Here is an 18,223-nt window from a genome sequence, read left to right as displayed (position 1 = left end):
CTCTCCAGTCTTCACATACCCTGTAGCCACCAATCCTTGCTGTATTTTCTCACGTACATAATGACAATCAACTTCAATGTGTTTGGTTCGTTCATGAAATACTGGATTAGATGCAATATGAAGAGCTGCTTGATTATCACACCAAAGTTTCATTGGAGTGGTGATGCCAAATCCCAATTCAGTCAGAAGCTGATGTATCCATACTAATTCACACACCGACTCTGCCATAGCTCTATATTCTGATTCAGCACTTGAATGCGACACCACGTTTTCATCTAGTAGCAACATAATCCGTCGAGAAAATGGTTGTTGGTGTGTCACTGAATGCAACTCTTGCCAATCCAAAATCACAAATTTTAAGTTCACAATTTGCGTTTGCTAATATATTTTTTGGTTTTAGATCTGAATGGTAGACATTAGCTGTATGGATATATTTTAATGCACGAATAAGCTGGTAAAGAAAAAACTGATAGTGTTCTCGTGTCAGATCATCATTTGCTTTAATAACATGGTGAAGATCTGATTCCATCAGCTCAAAAAAATATAGATGTCTTTGAAGTCCCTTTTTAAAGGTGGCCGCATAATGTGTTTAATTTCAACAATATCAGGACGGCGAAGAAGTCTAAGTAGCTTTATCTCACGTAGAGTTCGAACTGCATCAGATATATGCTCAAAAATATTATGTATCTTCTTTATTGCAACTTTGTCGCCAGTACGAGTGTCAATTGCAGAACAAACAACACCATAGCTTCCTTTCCCAATAACTTTCTGAATTTTATATCTACTGGCATTGCCATAATCAGAGAAGAACTCCACTTCGGTTGAATTCTTTTTTCCTTAGATCCTGCTCAATCAGCATCTGAAAAACATTCAATAAGATGACCATGATCTTTATATAACAAACCACGTCCAGGAGAACTCATAAACTGACTCATAATGCTGGCTGGATAAGTTATGCCTGGCCTTGTAACCGTAAACTAATTCAGCTTCCCTACTAATCTCCTATACTTCTCAGGATCTTTCAACAACTCCCCTTACTCTGTAAGTTGTAAATTAGGTATCATTGGGGTACTATGCGGCTTAGCAGCTAACTTTCCTGTTTCAGTTAACAAGTCAAGTACATACTTTCTTTGTGACAAAAGGATCCCTTTTTTGCTCCTTGTTACTTCAATTCCTAAGAAATATTTCAACATTCCCAAATCTTTAGTATGAAATCAACTATGAAGAAAAGACTTGAGTGATAGGATGCCTGATGAATCATTACCAGTAATCACAATATCATCAATATATACAACTAGTAAGATAACACCAGACTCAAATCTTTGATAAAAAACAGAATGATCTGATTTACTCTTCTTCATTCCAAAATTCTCAATAACCTGACTGAATTTTCAAAACCATTCTCGCAGACTTTGTTTCAACCCATATAAGGATTTACGAAGGCGACATACCTTTCCATTCTCCCCCTGAGCAACAAAACCTGGTGGTTGCTCTATATAAACTTCTTCTTGAAGATCACCATGAAGGAATGCATTTTTAATATGAAGCCGATGCAAGGGCCAATGGTGATAGATGCCAATGAAATGAATTACCTGACAGAAGCCAATTTAGCAACCGGAGAAAAAGTATCAAAATAATCAATTCCGTAAGTCTACGTATATCCTTTAGCAATAAGGCGAGCTTTCAAACGGGCAATTGATCCATCCGGATGAACTTTAACAGCAAAAACCTATTTACAACTGATAGGTTTCTTTACTGCAGGAAGAGACACTAAATTTCAAGTACCATTGTCATCTAAGGCAGTCATCTCCTCCAACATAGCAGCCCGCCAACCAGGATGAGAAAAAGTTTCATGAAAAGTTTTAGGAATAGATACAGATTCAAGGGATGGAATAAACGAACAAGTAGATGATGATAAATGGTTATATGAAACAAAAGAAGAAACATGATAAGTACACTTACGCTTACCTTTTCGAAGGGCAATAGGAAGGTCATCACTCGTTCCTGGATCCACAGGCAAAGAAGCTGCTGGTATAGTGCATGAGTCCGTAGGAGGTTACCGATGAGAATAAACTTGAGTAATAGTGGGGAGAGAAGGATCAGACGCAGAAAGAGATGTATTGCTAGGAAGTTCTTGAGTAGAAGTAGAGACAATAGAATAGACAAGAAAGGTATCATCTTCCTGTGACTGCTCCCCCTGACTGGTACTGAAGGACGATAAAAAAGGAGTATTTTCAAAGAACGTAATGTCAGGAGAGACAAGATATCTATTGAGATCAGGACAATAACATCGATACCCTTTTTGAACACGAAAGTAACCAAGGAAAATACATTTCAATGACTTAGGGTCTAATTTGGTGAGCTGGAGGCGAACATCCCGAACGAAACAAGTGCAACCAAATATTTTAGGTTTAATAGGAAATAAAGGTTGCGTAGGACATAGAGTACGATAAGGTATTTCACCTTTAAGAACTGACGAAGACATGCGATTAATCAAGAAGCAAGTCGTCGACACAGCATCAGCCCAAAAGTATTTTGGGTCATGCATTTGAAACATTAAGGCCCTTGCTGTTTCGAGAAGATGTCTATTTTTCGTTTCTGCAACTCCATTTTGAGACGGAGTATCAACACACGAGGATTGATGAATAATACCATGTTCACTTAAATAGGAGCCAAGAGCACCAGAAAAATAATATTCCTTACCATTATCACTCCGTAGAACTTTAAGAGAGCCACCAAATTGAGTTCGAATTTCAGCATGAAAGTTACGAGAATGAGAAAGTAACTCAGAACGATGTTTCATCAAATATAACCAAGTTGCATAAGAGAAATCATCGAAAAAAGTAACAAAATACCGAAATCCGTTTCTGAACTCAATAGGACAAGGACCCCAAAAATCAGAATGGACTAATTGAAAAATAGCATTAGCTCGTATATTGACTTTAGGATAGGAACTGAGACGATGAAACTTAGAAAATTGACATGACTCACAATCTAAAGAATGCAAACTATGAAATTAAGGACGGAGACTCTTTAACACGGAGAGAGATGGATGACCCAAACGACAATGTTCTTCGAAGGGAGTTGGCACTCGAGTGCAAACGGTGGCTGCGGCGGCGGCGGCGGTAGTAGTGAGTTGAGTTGCATAGCAATGAACAAGATTCTAATGGGCACAAAACCCTAATGGACACCAAAACCTAATGAGCACAAAACCCTAATGGGTAAGAAACATAGAAACCTAGAGCTCTGATACCATGTAAAGACTAAGGTTGGAGAGAACCAATGTGTTGTATTCTCATTATTAAAGTCTATATATATAGACAAATATACAAGGTTGACCTAATCCTATAAGGAGAAGGTAAAGGACAAAGGACACATTAATATTAATACAAGCATATAAAATAGGGGCTACTTGAGATATGGCAAAAAAAGTTAGGAAAATAAGCAAAATAGCAACAAGATTTGGGTTTTTCAAATATAGCAGTTTTTTGGCAAAAAAACGGAGGCCCGCTATGTAAATTCCAAATATACCCTGCAGCCCAAAAAACCATAAATACAGGCCCGTTGGTGGAAGCCCAAAAGAACCATAGGTTTCTATTTACCTATGTTTTCTTACTGATTTCTAATTGATTACACATTCATCTCCTTCCACTCTCTTTTGATTTCTCCTTCACAGTAAGTTACCCATTTATTTCTCATTTTCCATGCATGTCATTTCGTGGTAACTTCCCTTTCAACCATTTTCAACCGATTTGAAATTCTATTTCTCTCTGATTTCCACTTATATATACTTGATATACTTTTAATTTACCACTGATATACAACTAATATAGGACTGAAATAACTATGATATCTACTGATATAACTTATAATATGATTCTATGATTTACCACTGATATAACACTGATATATTTGTGATATATACTTCATATGTATCTGATTTACCACTGGTATAACTCTAATATAATCATGATATCTACTGATATAATTTCTTATATGATTATATTATTTACTATTGTTTGATTTACCACTGATATAACCCTCATATATGTCTAATATATATTTTAAATACATCTAATATAATTTTTGATATAGTACTGATATATGATTTATCATTGATTTACCACTTATATATATATTTGATATGTACTTCATATACTTCCAATTTATCAGTGATATACTTCTGATATAACAATGATATATGTGTATTGATATATAAACTTCTGATATGATTATATGATGTTCTAAAAAAAAAAAGTTGTCTTTGAGATCGAAGTTTTGGTTCAAAATGAACAACTGATGTGATTACATGTTGTTGGTATATATAACGTATGACTTCATGCTGAAATTGTCGGTATATACAATTGATATACCACTTATATAACTTCTTATATGATTATATGATTTACCATTTATTGATTTATCACTGATATAGTCATGATATATGTCAGATATAACACTGATGTACCTATAATATATTTTATATGTAGTATATCAATGTGATATACTCATCTAATATGCTTCCTATTATAATATAATGAAGAACATAAACACTTCATTAATTTAAAATAAAAAGAATAACGAGATGAACAAAAAATATATTAAATACGGTAAGAAATTTTTGGAATTCTAAAAAATTGAACCCTAAATTGCAAAGAAAAATCCCAATGATGAACAAAAAACCTATTAAATACGGTATATGTCTGATATACGTCTGATATACTATTGATATGATATTCTAACATACCTGATGTGAGTTTCTATGTAATATATTTCCAATATACTATTGATATGATATTCCGGTATACTTGGATATGTATGGGATATACTACTGATATGAGTGTTTGATATATTTGAAATATAAATGTATGATATACATTTGATATACTAATGATATGAGTATCTGATATACATCTGATATGCTGCTGATTTATCTTTTATCTACTTTGTTGATATACCTATGACATATTTTGATATATTATATTTTACTTTAATAGGATAATCAAATATGGTATTCTAAGGTTAAAGTACAACAATACTCTAAATTAGAAACAACGAACAACATCTTGAAAATACTTTCACCAATCAACAAATAACATAGAATAAATAGCAATGATAAAATATATCAATTAATATAAGCAGCCAATATACCATGTATTGAGTATATCAATTATAGATATACTTAATATAAAATATATAATTGTGATATACCTCACTGATAACAAACCCTAATGAATCCTTTTTAAAAAAGAATTAACATAAAAAGATGAAGGTTTAATAAAACTCTTACTTTTTATTTTTTTAAATTCTAAGAACAAATTATCTTTTAAAAATAATTTCTAAAACAAAAAGGTTTATCCTTGAGAAAATAAAAGAAAACAACTAAATAAAAATAATAATTTAAATATATATATATATATATATATATATATATTTTCGGTTGTTACATGATTTCCCATTCACAGTAATTTCGAAAATCACCATTGACGTTCACATTTACGTTCCTATCAAGTTTTCTTTCTCATTTTCAGTAAGTCTCAAATTTTTTTCTCATTTTCCATGCATGCCAATACCTACTGATTTCTAATTGATCAAAAAAATACAAGACAAAGGGTTAAAGCAGGTAAAATAATGATTTACTAATATACAACTGATATAGAACTGATTGACTTCTAATATACTATTGATTTACTTCTGATATACTAATGTTGTCAGATATACTCCTGATATATATGTAATATATGTTTGATATATAATAATGAAGCGATAACTGAAAAGGGTAATTTGGGAATACTGAAAATTTTAAAATCAGGATTTTCAAAAAACTGCTATATCTGAAAATATCAAAAAGACATGCTATTTTGTTAAATATAGAAAACTTATATGCTACCCATTACAAATCCCCTATAAAATATACTAATATCTATACTCTAACACTCTCCCTCAAGTTGGTGCATATATACTAATCATGCCCAACTTGTTAGACAAATAATCTATTCGTTCTCCATTCAATGCTTTAGTAAAGATATCTCCTAGCTGCTCTCCAGTCTTCACATACCCTGTAGCCACCAATCCTTGCTATATTTTCTCACGTACATAATGACAATCAATTTCAATGTGTTTGGTTCGTTCATGAAATACTGGATTAGATGCAATATGAAGAGCTGCTTGATTATCACACCAAAGTTTCATTGGAGTGGTGATGCTAAATCCCAATTCAGTCAGAAGCTGATGTATCCATACTAATTCACACACCGACTGTGCCATAGCTCTATATTCTGATTCAGCACTCGAACGCGACACCATCTTTTCATCTAGTAGCAACATAATCCGTCCAGAAAATGGTTGTTGGTGTGTCACTGAATGCAACTCTTACCAATCCAAAATCACAAATTTTAAGTTCACAATTTGTGTTTGCTAATATATTCTTTGGTTTTAGATCTGGATGGTAGACATTAGCTGTATGGATATATTTTAATGCACGAATAAGCTGGTAAAGAAAAAACTGATAGTGTTCTCGTGTCAGATCATCATTTGCTTTAATAACTTGGTGAAGATCTGATTCCATCAGCTCAAAAAAAATATAGATGTCTTTGAAGTCCCTCTTTGAAGGTGGCGGCATAATGTGTTTAATTTCAACAATATCAGGACGACGAAGAAGTCTAAGTAGCTTTATCTCACGTAGAATTCGAACTGCATCAGATATATGCTCAAAAATATTATGTATCTTTTTTATTTTAACTTTGTCGCCAGTACGAGTGTCAATTGCAAAACAAACAACACCATAGCTTCCTTTCCCAATAACTTCCTGAATTTTATATCTACTGGCATCGCCATAATCAGAGAAGAACTCCACTTCGGTTGAATTCTTTTTTCCTTAGAACCTGCCCAATCAGCATCTAAAAAACATTCAATAAGATGACCATGATCTTTATATAACAAACCACGTCCAGGAGAACTCATAAACTAACTCATAATGCTGATTGGATAAGCTATGTCTGGCCTTGTAACCGTAAGATAATTCAGCTTCCCTACTAATCTCCTATACTTCTCAGGATCTTTCAACAACTCCCCTTCCTCTGTAAGTTGTAAATTAGGTATCATTGGGGTACTATGCGGCTTAGCAGCTAACTTTCCTGTTTCAGTTAACAAGTCAAGTACATACTTTCTTTGTGACAAAAGGATCCCCTTTTTGCTCCTTGTTACTTCAAGTCCTAAGAAATATTTTAACATTCCCAAATCTTTAGTATGAAATCGTCTATGAAGAAGAGACTTGAGTGATAGGATACCTGATGAATCATTACCAGTAATCACAATATCATCAACATATACAACTAGTAAGATAACACCAGACTCAGATCTTTGATAAAAAACAAAATGATCTTACTTATTCTTCTTCATTCCAAAATTCTCAATCATTTGACTGAATTTTCCAAACCATTCTTGCAGACTTTGTTTCAACCCATATAAGGATTTACGAAGGCGACATACCTTTCCATTCTCCCCCTGAGCAACAAAACCTGGTGGTTGCTCTATATAAACTTCTTCTTGAAGATCACCATGGAGAAATGCATTTTTAATATGAAGCCGATGCAAAGGTCAATGGTGAATAGATGCCAATGAAATGAATAACCTGACAGAAGCCAATTTAGCAACCGGAGAAAAAGTATCAAAATAATCAATTCCGTAAGTCTACGTATATCCTTTAGCAACAAGGCGAGCTTTCAAACGGGCAATTGATCCATCCGGATGAACTTTAACAGCAAACACCCATTTACAACTGATAGGTTTCTTTACTGCAGGAAGAGACACTAAATCCCAAGTACCATTGTCATGTAAGGCAGTCATCTCCTCCAACATAGCAGCCCGCCAACCAAGATGAGACAAAGCTTCACGAAAAGTTTTAGGAATAGATACAGATTCAAGGGATGCAATAAACGAACAAGTAGATGATGATAAATGTTTATATGAAACAAAGAAGAAACATGATAAGTACACTTACGCTTACCTTTTCGAAGGGCAATAGGAAGGTCATCACTCGTTCCTGGATCCACAGGCAAAGAAGCTGCTGGTATAGGGCATGAGTCCGTAGGAGGTTGCCGATGAGAATAAACTTTAGTAATAGTGGGGAGAGAAGGATCAGACGCAGAGAGAGATGTATTGCTAGGAAGTTCTTCAGTAGAAGTAGAGACAATAGAATAGACAAGAAAGGTATCATCTTCCATGATTGCTCCCCCTGACTGGTACTCAAGGACGATGAAAAAGGAGTATTTTCAAAGAACGTAACGTCAGGAGAGACAAGATATCTATTGAGATCAGGACAATAACATCGATACCCTTTTTGAATACGAGAGTAACCAAGGAAAATACATTTCAATGACTTAGGGTCTAATTTGGTGAGCTGGAGGCGAACATCCCGAACGAAACAAGTGCAACAAAATATTTTAGGTTTAATAGGAAATAAAGGTTGCGTAGGACACAGAGTACGATAAGTTATTTCACCTTTAAGAACTGACGAAGACATGCAATTAATCAAGAAGCAAGCCGTCGACACAGCATCAGCCCAAAAGTATTTTGGAACATGCATTTGAAACATTAAGGCCCTTGCTGTTTCGAGAAGATGTCTATTTTTCGTTTCTGCAACTCCATTTTGAGACGGAGTATCAACACACGAGGATTGATGAATAATACCATGTTCACTTAAATAGGAGCAAGAGCACCAGAAAAATATTATTCCTTACCATTATCACTCCGTAGAACTTTAAGAGAGCCACCAAATTGAGTTCGAATTTCAGCATGAAAGTTACGAAAATGAGAAAGTAACTCAGAACGATGTTTCATCAAATATAACCAAGTTAGATGAGAGAAATCTGAAGGGATGTGATTCCCGGAGCGGAAGCGGATCTTCGTTGCTGATTTTCGGGATACAAAATCGAAATTTAAAGAAGAAAAACACAGAGGAAATTCAATACCTTTGAAGAACGTTTTTTCAACAAATTTCCGACGAACACCACCACCGAGCCTTCCTCGCTATCCTCTGGGTACGAGATCGTTCTTGTGGGTGAATTTCTTTTGAACGAGAGGGAGAGATGGAGAGAACTCTTGAGAGAATTGGTGGGAGTTTTCCTTGGCTCTATTCTGTTCTGTAACCTTCTGTCTAATTCTCCAACACTTGGAGAAGAAGAAGAAGGGTGACGTGGGGTAACTTCCCACGTCACAAAACCTCCCACTCCCCTGCAATTTATCAGGAGAGTTAATATTAATAATAATATTAATATTAATATATATTTATATATATATAATATATATATAATAATAATAATTAAAATATATATATTATAATTAATAAATATATATAATTAATTAATCAAATTAATTAATATAATTAATTATTAATCCAATTAATAATTAATAAATATATATATACATAAATAATTAACACTTAATTATTTATTATAAAATTAGAATCATATTCTAAAACATTTCTCTCGTATAACCTATAGTTTTAATGTACATCTTATGCACATTATTTTTAACCTATAGTTTTAATATGAATCTTATTCATATTAATTTTATTTGAATCTCATTCAAATAATATCTTTCATAATATATAGTTTTAATTTACAATTAACTATATATATTATAATGTATCAATATACATATAATCCCTTAAGTAATTTGAACAATTCAAATTTTTCCAAAAAATTTGATTCTCATTTTACCCGTTATGAGCTAGCAAGGGGACCTAATAGACATATAGATCTGAAGCTCCAACGATGCAAGATTAATCGGTCAAACTCATTGACCGAGTTAATCTAGATTCGTTAACTACGGGTCATTACACTAAAGACCCGCAGTTGCACTCTTCTCACTGTAGAATGTTTTCGTGTCCATGGATATACGACCATTAATGACGGGTCAATCCTTCACGAGTGTTCGTAACTCAAGTTGGGTCAAATTACCGTTTTACCCCTGAGTTACATCTTACTCCTTAAACACCACTACTCCTCTAATGAACAACCTGGTTATGGTCCAACCAATAACCGGAAGTCCCTTTCATCCAATGAAAGGGTGGGGCCCCTTGTTCAAGTCCCGGAGTCAGCATTTAAGGGAACACTCACCTACTCCCCTAAATTCGGGGAGGAGTGAATTCAATCTTGTGAGGTTATGTTCCCAACTCCCCACTCGGTTTCGTCCCCAAAATGGTAGGATTGTTGAGTCGGCGACTCGGGACACTCTCACTCAAAGAGATCAAAGGACGAGCCCACACGGGCAGGAGTCCATAACTCACTCAGGATTGATCATGAGTTGCCTGGTCATCCTAAGAAATGGCAATCTATTAGTTAACGGTGTTACATCTAAAGATTGCCTATTTCGCGGTCCGGTCTTATACAAACTCATTGTATAGGATACCCCCACTCGTATGTCTCCACAGGAACGACCTGGATCGAGTCGTCTGTAACCTTTACAGAGTGGGCCGTATCCATAGTGTTGCCAGGATGTACCCAGCCTTATCCATATACTATAGACCCTTTAGGTTATTCACGGGACATTATCCATTCATATATCAGGGGTATATCAAATATATACCCCGTATATCAACTATATACCCAGTATATATACTGTCTCGATTACATCATAAATAACTTTGGATGTTTAGTTTATTGGATTTTGGACAATGTAAAGCGATGATTCAACAACAAATTTATTGAATAAAACTTTATTAAATAGACATTTGTTTTTACAAAATACAAACTATGAGTTTAGGGCAACACACCCAACAAACTCCCACTTGAACTAAACTCGAGTGGAGTGTACATTATCACAAAGCAAAGGGAAAATACAATAAACTAGGGCATACACTATACCCAATTACATTTCTCCCACTTGCCCTAGACTAACTGTACAAAGCTCGTAAACCTAGACTTTCTAGATGGCCCTCAAACACTTTAGCCGTGAGTGCCTTTGTAAAAGGATCAGCAATATTGTGCTATGTAGCGATCTTCGTGACAATCACATCTCCTCGCTGCACTATCTCCAGTATAAGGTGGTACTTCTTTTCGATGTGTTTGCCTCTCTTATGGCTTCGAGGTTCTTTAACACAGCACCACTGTTATCACGATAAAGTGTGATGGGCAAGTTCATGTTTGGAACGACATCCAAATCTGTCAAGAACTTTCTAAGCCAAGCAGCCTCTTTTGCTGCTTCACAAGCTGCAACATACTCAGCCTCCATCGTGGAGTCTGCGATGCATCCTTGTTTGATGCTTCGCCAAACTACCGCTCTTCCGTTAAGAGTGAATACTGACCCCGACGTGGATTTCCTTGAATCCTTGTCTGTTTGGAAGTCAGAGTCAGTGTATCCTGTAAGGATCAAATCCTTAGCGCCATACACGAGCTTGTAGTCCCTCGTTCTCCTAAGATACTTAAGGATTCCCTTAACAGCAGTCCATTGATCATATCCTGGGTTGGATTGGTACCTACTGACTATCCCTACCGCATAGCAAATGTCAGGCCTAGTGCACAGCATAGCGTACATCAGGCTACCCACTGCTGAAGCATAGGGTATACGTCTCATATCCTCAACTTCTTGAGGTGTCTTAGGACACTGCTCCTTAGACAAATGAATTCCATGCCTGAAGGGTAATAAACCTTTCTTGGAATTCTGCATCGAATATCGAGCAAGCATTTTGTCGATATAAGTTGCTTGAGACAGGGCTAACGTTCTGTTGTTGCGATCCCTTAGGATTTGGATGCCAAGAACATACTGAGCTTCTCCCAAATCTTTCATTTGGAATTCAGTCGCTAGCCACTTCTTTATGTCAGTGAGGTATCCTACATCATTCCCAATGAGTAGGATATCATCCACGTACAACACTAAGAAGGCTACGGTGTTGTTGACGATGTTCTTGTATACACAAGGCTCATCAACGTTTTGGTCAAAACCATAAGATTTGATCGCAGTATCGAACCTTATGTTCCAAGATCGAGATGCTTGTTTGAGTCCATATATGGACCGTTTAAGCTTGCAAACTTTTTGCTCTTGACCTTGTTCTATGAACCCTTCGGGTTGAGACATATAAATACTTTCTTCAAGATTGTCATTCAGAAAAGCAGTCTTGACGTCCACTTGCCATATCTCATAGTCATAATATGTGGCAATGGACAAAAGTATTCTAATAGACTTAAGCATAGCTACAGGGAGAAGGTTTCTTCATAGTCCACCCCTTCCCTTTGTGTGTAGCCTTTTGCCACAAGTCTCGCCTTATAGGTCTGTACCTTTCCTTCGGCGTCTCGTTTTCGCTTGTAGATCCATTTGCACCCTATGGGTTTTACCCCGTAAGGTTGATCTACAAGTTCCCAAACGGAATTGAAGTACATCGACTCCATTTCCAGGTCCATTACTTTGACCCATTTGTCCTTGTCAGTATCTTCCATTGCCTTCTTAAAGGTCAATGGATCCTCGACGCCGTCATCAGGTATGACAACTTGAGTTTCAGTTAAACCCACATAACGGTCAGGTTGTGACACAATCCTCCCACTACGTCGAGGCACCCTCAACACTTGAGGTGGATGAGACTGACGCGATGTGCTGGCTTCATCAACAACTCTTGTTGTAATGCGAGTTTGATCAACAACTCTTGTTGACTTGTTTGTAGCCTCTTCGGAAATCTCGTTAATTACTATCTTACTCCGTGGTTTATGATCTCGAACATGGCCTTCTTCTAAGAAAGTAGCATTTGTCGATACAAACACTCTGTTTTATTTATGATCGAAGAAGAGACCACCTCTCGTCTCTTTAGGGTAACCTACGAATAGGCATACTTTTGAACGAGGTTCCAGTTTCTTCGGGTTAGTCATGAGCACGTGTTCGGGCATCCCCAAATGCGAAAGTGATGTAAACTAGGTTTACGACCCTTCCACAGCTCAAAAGGTGTTTCAGAAACACTTTTTGATGGAACTACGTTCAAAATATAAACTGCAGTCTCCACTGCATAACCCCAAAACGAGTTAGGCAACTGAGCATAGCTCATCATTGATCGAACCATGTCCAACAGGGTTCTGTTTCTCCTTTCTGATACACCGTTTTGTTGAGGTGTACCAGAGGCTGAGAGTTTGGACGTGATTACGCTTGTTTACATGCATAAAAAGAAGGTTTTAGATGCTGTTTTTACTATGTTTCAGATTTTTCTCGGTCGTTTGAGTTCCAATTCATGCAAAATTCATATATTATGGTTTGTGGTTGGCTTATATTATATTTATGACATTTTAGGACCATTTGGGAGTGGAAATTAATCAAAACAAGCAAAAAGACGAAAAAACATCATGGGAGGCGCCAGGCGCCTGCGTGCCTGCAGAAAAACTGGTTTTCTTCCAACTTTGCCCTTAATGAAACGCGTCTTCCAATGCGTTTTGGTGGTTCCAACCGATGCATACGTGTAGAAGAAGTGTTCCATTATCAGTTTGAGCACGATTTGGTCAGTCAAAAGAGTTGGAAATGGGTGATTCACCATCGTTTTAGGACCTACCTAACCAAGTCTGCACAGCTATAAATTCCAGCAACTTCTCCACCAAATTCATCAAGCTTTGCTTCCTTCTCTTATCATTTTTAGTGTTTCTTTGTTGCTTTCTAAGTACTTTTGAGTTGCTTTCATTAGTTGCTTTTGGTTTTTAAATCCCGAGCACTCATTCCTTTATTGAGCTTTGTTTTGTTTTCGTTTGTACTTAGTTATTTTCTACTTATTCAAATATATAAAAATCCAGCACTTTTGCTTCTCTTCTCTTTGCCTTTACTTTATTTTTAGTTAAGAGAGTTGTGTTTTTGGAGGAAAGAGCATGTGACACTCCCCCTTGCTTGAAAGAGAAGGGCGAAGCTCTCAATCCCGAGAAAAACTCTCCGTTAGTTAACTTTTGTTTTTCACACATGCATTCCACATTCAACCATTTTACTTGCTGTATTTTCTTCAATATGTCTTTCTAAATTCCCGTCTCTAGCCCGGTTATGGATAGTTAGCCTTTTATTTATAAAAATGGTTGCTAAGAAGTAGTGTTTTTGCTTTCCATTCATTGCTCAACATGTTTTCTCAAAAAGTTAGGATTTAGAGAAGGCCACTGTAAGTCTTAACAAGTCAATACTGAAAAGGTTGCTTATTTGCATTGTTGAGTGGTTAAACCGAGGAGAGGAGCGCCTTAGACATAAGGGTTCCGCTTAAGTAGCCTAGACATAGGACCTTAACCCGAGGTTGCGACTATTTCCATCCTAAAACTAAGATATCTCTCGTAATAGACATATTAGGGAATGTCTTAGGACTTTGAACTTGCTTAGACATAAGTCAAGTGAGAAGCGTAGTCGTTGGTTTCTAAAGTAAAATGCATATTGTCCTTAGCATGTCCTTGATTCTTTGTTGGCTAACTTGAAGTAATTGGGCTAGGTTTTATCATTATAAGTCCAAATCCCAAATCCAAAACCATTATTTGTGACCACTTCCCATTTTACAAGAATCACTCATTTCGACATTCACTATTCTTTAAAACTTTAGAGTTTGGAAATTATTTAGAAGTCCTTGAGGATCGATATTTGGATACTCCATCCATTTTATATTACTCCGACAGGTGTGCGCTTGCATCTATATAATTGTTACCACGCTTAGTGCGTGCGTTCAGCAAAACGCCAGTCAAGTTTTTGGCGCCGTTGCCGGGGACTTTAGTTTTAAAATTATTTTAAAATTCTTTTAGTTTTTATTTTTGTGAATTGTTGCTGGGTGTAATTTCCATCCACCGTTTTTGTTCTATATTTTGGTCGTTTATCTCACAAGGGTAAGTTAAAGTGCATGAGCACAAGATCTTTTGTTCTACCCCTTGACCCTGAGATTGAGCGGACCCTTCGAAAAACTCGAAAGAAACAAAGACTTCGAAAACAACTAGAAAAGCAAAAGGAGAGAGAAGGTGAAATCAGTCCTGAAAGTGAGGTAGAGAGTACGAGCACATCAATGGCAGATATTCCACCTCGTGATCCAGTTGATCCACCTGCTGTTAACGGTAATATGAGGGATCATGCAAGAAATGATGAATTCAACCATATCCAGATGGCGGACAACAGAGACGTGGCAATGCGAGAATATGCCGCCACGGCTTTTCAGAACTTTGATTCAGGGATAGTCAACCCTATTCCAGCCCACGCAAACTTTGAGCTTAAACCAATGATGTTCCAAATGTTGTAGACAATTGGACATTTTGGAGGGCAGGAACATGAGGATCCACATGATCATCTGAAATCATTCATTCAAATTGCAAATGCATTTCGATTACCTGGTATAACAGACGATGCTCTTAGACTAACACTTTTTCCATTTTCTTTGAAGGACCAAGCTAGAGCATGGCTCAATGCATTTCCACTGGGATCCATCACACATGGGGGTCGTTAGTGGAGAAGTTCTTAACAAAATTCTTCCCACCTACTCGCCACGCTGATATCAGAGAGGATATCATCTTCTTTAGACAGTATGATCGTGAACCTGTTCACGAGGCGTGGGAAAGATTTAAAGAACTAATCAGGAAATGTCCGAACCATGGCTTGCCGGCATGCATCCAGATAGAACATTTCTTTAGAGGTTTAGATCATCCTACTAAGATGATGCTAAACAATGCTGCCAATGGAGCCTTTACAAAGAAGACATTCAACGAGATAGTCGACATCCTAAATGACTTAGCTTCACACAACGAACTATGGTGTTTGCAAAGATCTAGGGCAGCACCAAAGAAGCAAGATCCTGCTGGAGTTTTGGCTCTGGACATTGCGACCTCGATGCAAAAAGAGATGGTTACAATGAACCAGAGGCTAAAAGAGATGGCATTGGGAATAAAAAATCCATTAGCCACGCCGATACAACCTGTGCAGTCGGATTATTGCACTCCTACCCCTGTTTGCCAAGTCAACGATCTCATTTGTTCATTTTGCAGTGAAAACCATATCTATGATAATTGTCCACATAACCCTGCTTCCGTTTTTTATGTAGGACATGGGAACAATAGGAACTTTAACCCATATTCGAACACCTACAACCCAGGTTGGAGGCACCACCCTAATTTCTCATGGGGAGGTCAAGGAGGTTCGAACGGTTTTAATCAAGGGCAGAGCCAGTAGAACAAGCAGCCCTATGTTCCACCTACACAGCAATACATCTCGCCGCCGCAACAGCAGTACAATCAGAGAACACAGACTCCACCAGTTCCAAATAACAACTCAAATCTTGAGAATATGATGAAGGAGTACATGGCCCGAACCGACGCAGTGATACAATCCCAAGCGGCATCAATGAGGAATTTCGAGAACCAATTGGGACAGCTCGCCAATGAATTGAAGAATAGACCACAAGGTTCTTTTCCAGGCCATACTGAATTACCAAAACGAGAAGGGAAAGAACAGTGCAAAGCTGTCACCCTTAGGAGTGGACTTGCATATGATGGACCAACAATGCCAACAACAGATGTACAGATTCCGTCCACTGAACTAAATGTAAAGATACCAGAGAATCCAACAACACCAGAAAAAGAAAATACTAGAAAAGGTAATGAGGACACCCCGAGTGTTCCTCCACAGGTACAACCTTCTTTTACCCCTACTCCCCCGTTTCCACAAAGATTAGTTAAGAAAAATAATGATTCCCAGTTTAGAAAATTTTTAGATATTTTAAAACAATTGCATATAAATATACCATTAGTGGATGCTCTAGAACAGATGCAAAATTATGCTAAGTTTTTGAAAGATATAGTTTCTAGGAAGAAAAAGATAGGAGAGCATGAACTGGTAGCCATGACAAAATGTAGTAGTGAAGCTGTAGGCAGCCCGCTACCCATGAAATGTAACAATCCTGGCAGTTTTACCATTCCATGTTCCATAGGAGGAAAAAACTTAGGAAGGGCATTATGTGATCTAGGCGCTAGCATTAATCTTATGCCATTATCAGTTTTCAAATCTTTAGGCATAGGAGAATCTAGACCTACTACGGTTACCCTCAAACTAGCAGATAGATCTATCATAAGACCTAAGGGAAAGATAGAAGATGTTTTAGTCCAGGTGGACAAATTCATTTTCCCTGCAGACTTTATCATTCTAGATTGCGAGGCAGACTTAGACGTTCCCATTATTTTGGGAAGACCATTTATAGCCACTGGGGATACAGTTTTTAATGTAAGGAAGGGAGAAATTACAATGAGGGTAAATAATGAAGAAGTTAAATTTAACGTTCTAGACGCCATGAAATTACCAGGAGACTTTGAAGAGTGCTATGCTATAACTAGCTTGAATCCTGTTATGTTTGATGAGTTTTATGACTTATTAGTTACAGAGATTGAAGAAGAGCTTGATAAGATAGCAGAAGGACCGGAAGATGTGACCAATCCTGTTGAAAAAATACAAAAAGAAGAATGCAAGTTGTTACTTCCGTCCATAGTGGAACCACCCACGTTGGAGCAGAAGCCATTGCCGTCGCATTTGAAATATGCGTATCTAGGGGATAACGACACTTTACCAGTTATTATAGCCTCCAATTTATCACCTACTAATGAATATTCTATATTGCAGATTTTGGAGAAACACAAAAAGGCCATTGGATGGACGATAGCAGATATCCGAGGGATAAGTCCGGCCTTTTGCATGCACAAAATTTTATTGGAAGAAGATGCTAAGAACTCTATTGAGAGTCAAAGGCGGTTGAACCCGAAGATGAAAGAGGTTGTAAGGAAAGAAATTCTTAAATGGCTTGACGTCGGTGTTATATACCCAATATCCGACAGCAGCTGGGTAAGCCCAGTACAGTGTGTACCAAAGAAAGGGGGTATAACCGTGGTGGCCAACGAGGAGAATGAGCTCATTTCAACCCGAACTGTGAGCGGGTGGAGAGTTTGCATTGACTATCGCAAACTCAACAAGGTAACAAAGAAAGACCATTTTCCTCTACCGTTTATTGACCAGATGCTCAACCGTCTGGCAGGTAAGGATTTCTATTGTTTTCTAGATGGATATTCGGGTTATAATCAAATTACTATTGCTCCAGAAGACCAGGAGAAGACAACATTTACGTGTCCGTATGGTACGTTCGCTTTCAGGCGAATGCCCTTTGGACTATGCAATGCACCCGCGACTTTTCAGAGGTGTATGATGGCCATCTTCTCTGACATGGTAGAAAATATTCTAGTAGTTTTTATGGATGACTTTTCTGTTT

General features: G+C 37.1%; 1 protein-coding gene, 1 non-coding gene and 1 pseudogene across 2 annotated transcripts; all 3 read right to left on the bottom strand.

The window, feature by feature from the left end:
* Positions 1-271: 271 nt before the first annotated feature.
* On the bottom strand, positions 272-6,306 carry LOC148212170 (mitogen-activated protein kinase 20 pseudogene; annotated as a pseudogene).
* Positions 6,307-6,310: 4 nt separating this feature from the next.
* On the bottom strand, positions 6,311-7,499 carry LOC148212169 (mitogen-activated protein kinase 20-like). The gene is made up of 4 exons (XM_088122132.1): positions 7,492-7,499; positions 7,290-7,360; positions 6,972-7,136; positions 6,311-6,876 (listed from the first exon to the last, which is right to left on the bottom strand). The coding sequence occupies exons 1-4, from the start codon at positions 7,497-7,499 to the stop codon at positions 6,311-6,313; spliced, it is 810 nt and encodes a 269-aa protein (XP_087978258.1).
* A 7,969-nt stretch (positions 7,500-15,468) lies between these two features.
* Positions 15,469-15,575, bottom strand: LOC148212168 (small nucleolar RNA R71). The gene has a single exon (XR_015789993.1). It is a non-coding gene; the product is annotated as a small nucleolar RNA R71 (small nucleolar RNA).
* Between the last annotated feature and the right edge of the window lie 2,648 nt (positions 15,576-18,223).

This window comes from Momordica charantia (genome assembly GCF_013281855.1).
Source record: "Momordica charantia cultivar OHB3-1 chromosome 3 unlocalized genomic scaffold, Mcharantia_2.0 BLBB01000003.1, whole genome shotgun sequence".
Lineage (NCBI taxonomy): Eukaryota > Viridiplantae > Streptophyta > Magnoliopsida > Cucurbitales > Cucurbitaceae > Momordica > Momordica charantia.
This window is presented reverse-complemented; position numbering and strand designations above follow the sequence as displayed.

Excerpts from the sequence above, each read along its gene's own strand:
- LOC148212169 (XM_088122132.1), bottom strand. Across the intron at positions 7,137-7,289 it reads TACTGGTAATGATTCATCAG|GAAAGTTAGCTGCTAAGCCG; the intron begins GTATCCTATCAC and ends TAACTGAAACAG. Across the intron at positions 6,877-6,971 it reads TTATCCAATCAGCATTATGA|GAAAAAAGAATTCAACCGAA; the intron begins GTTAGTTTATGA and ends GCAGGTTCTAAG.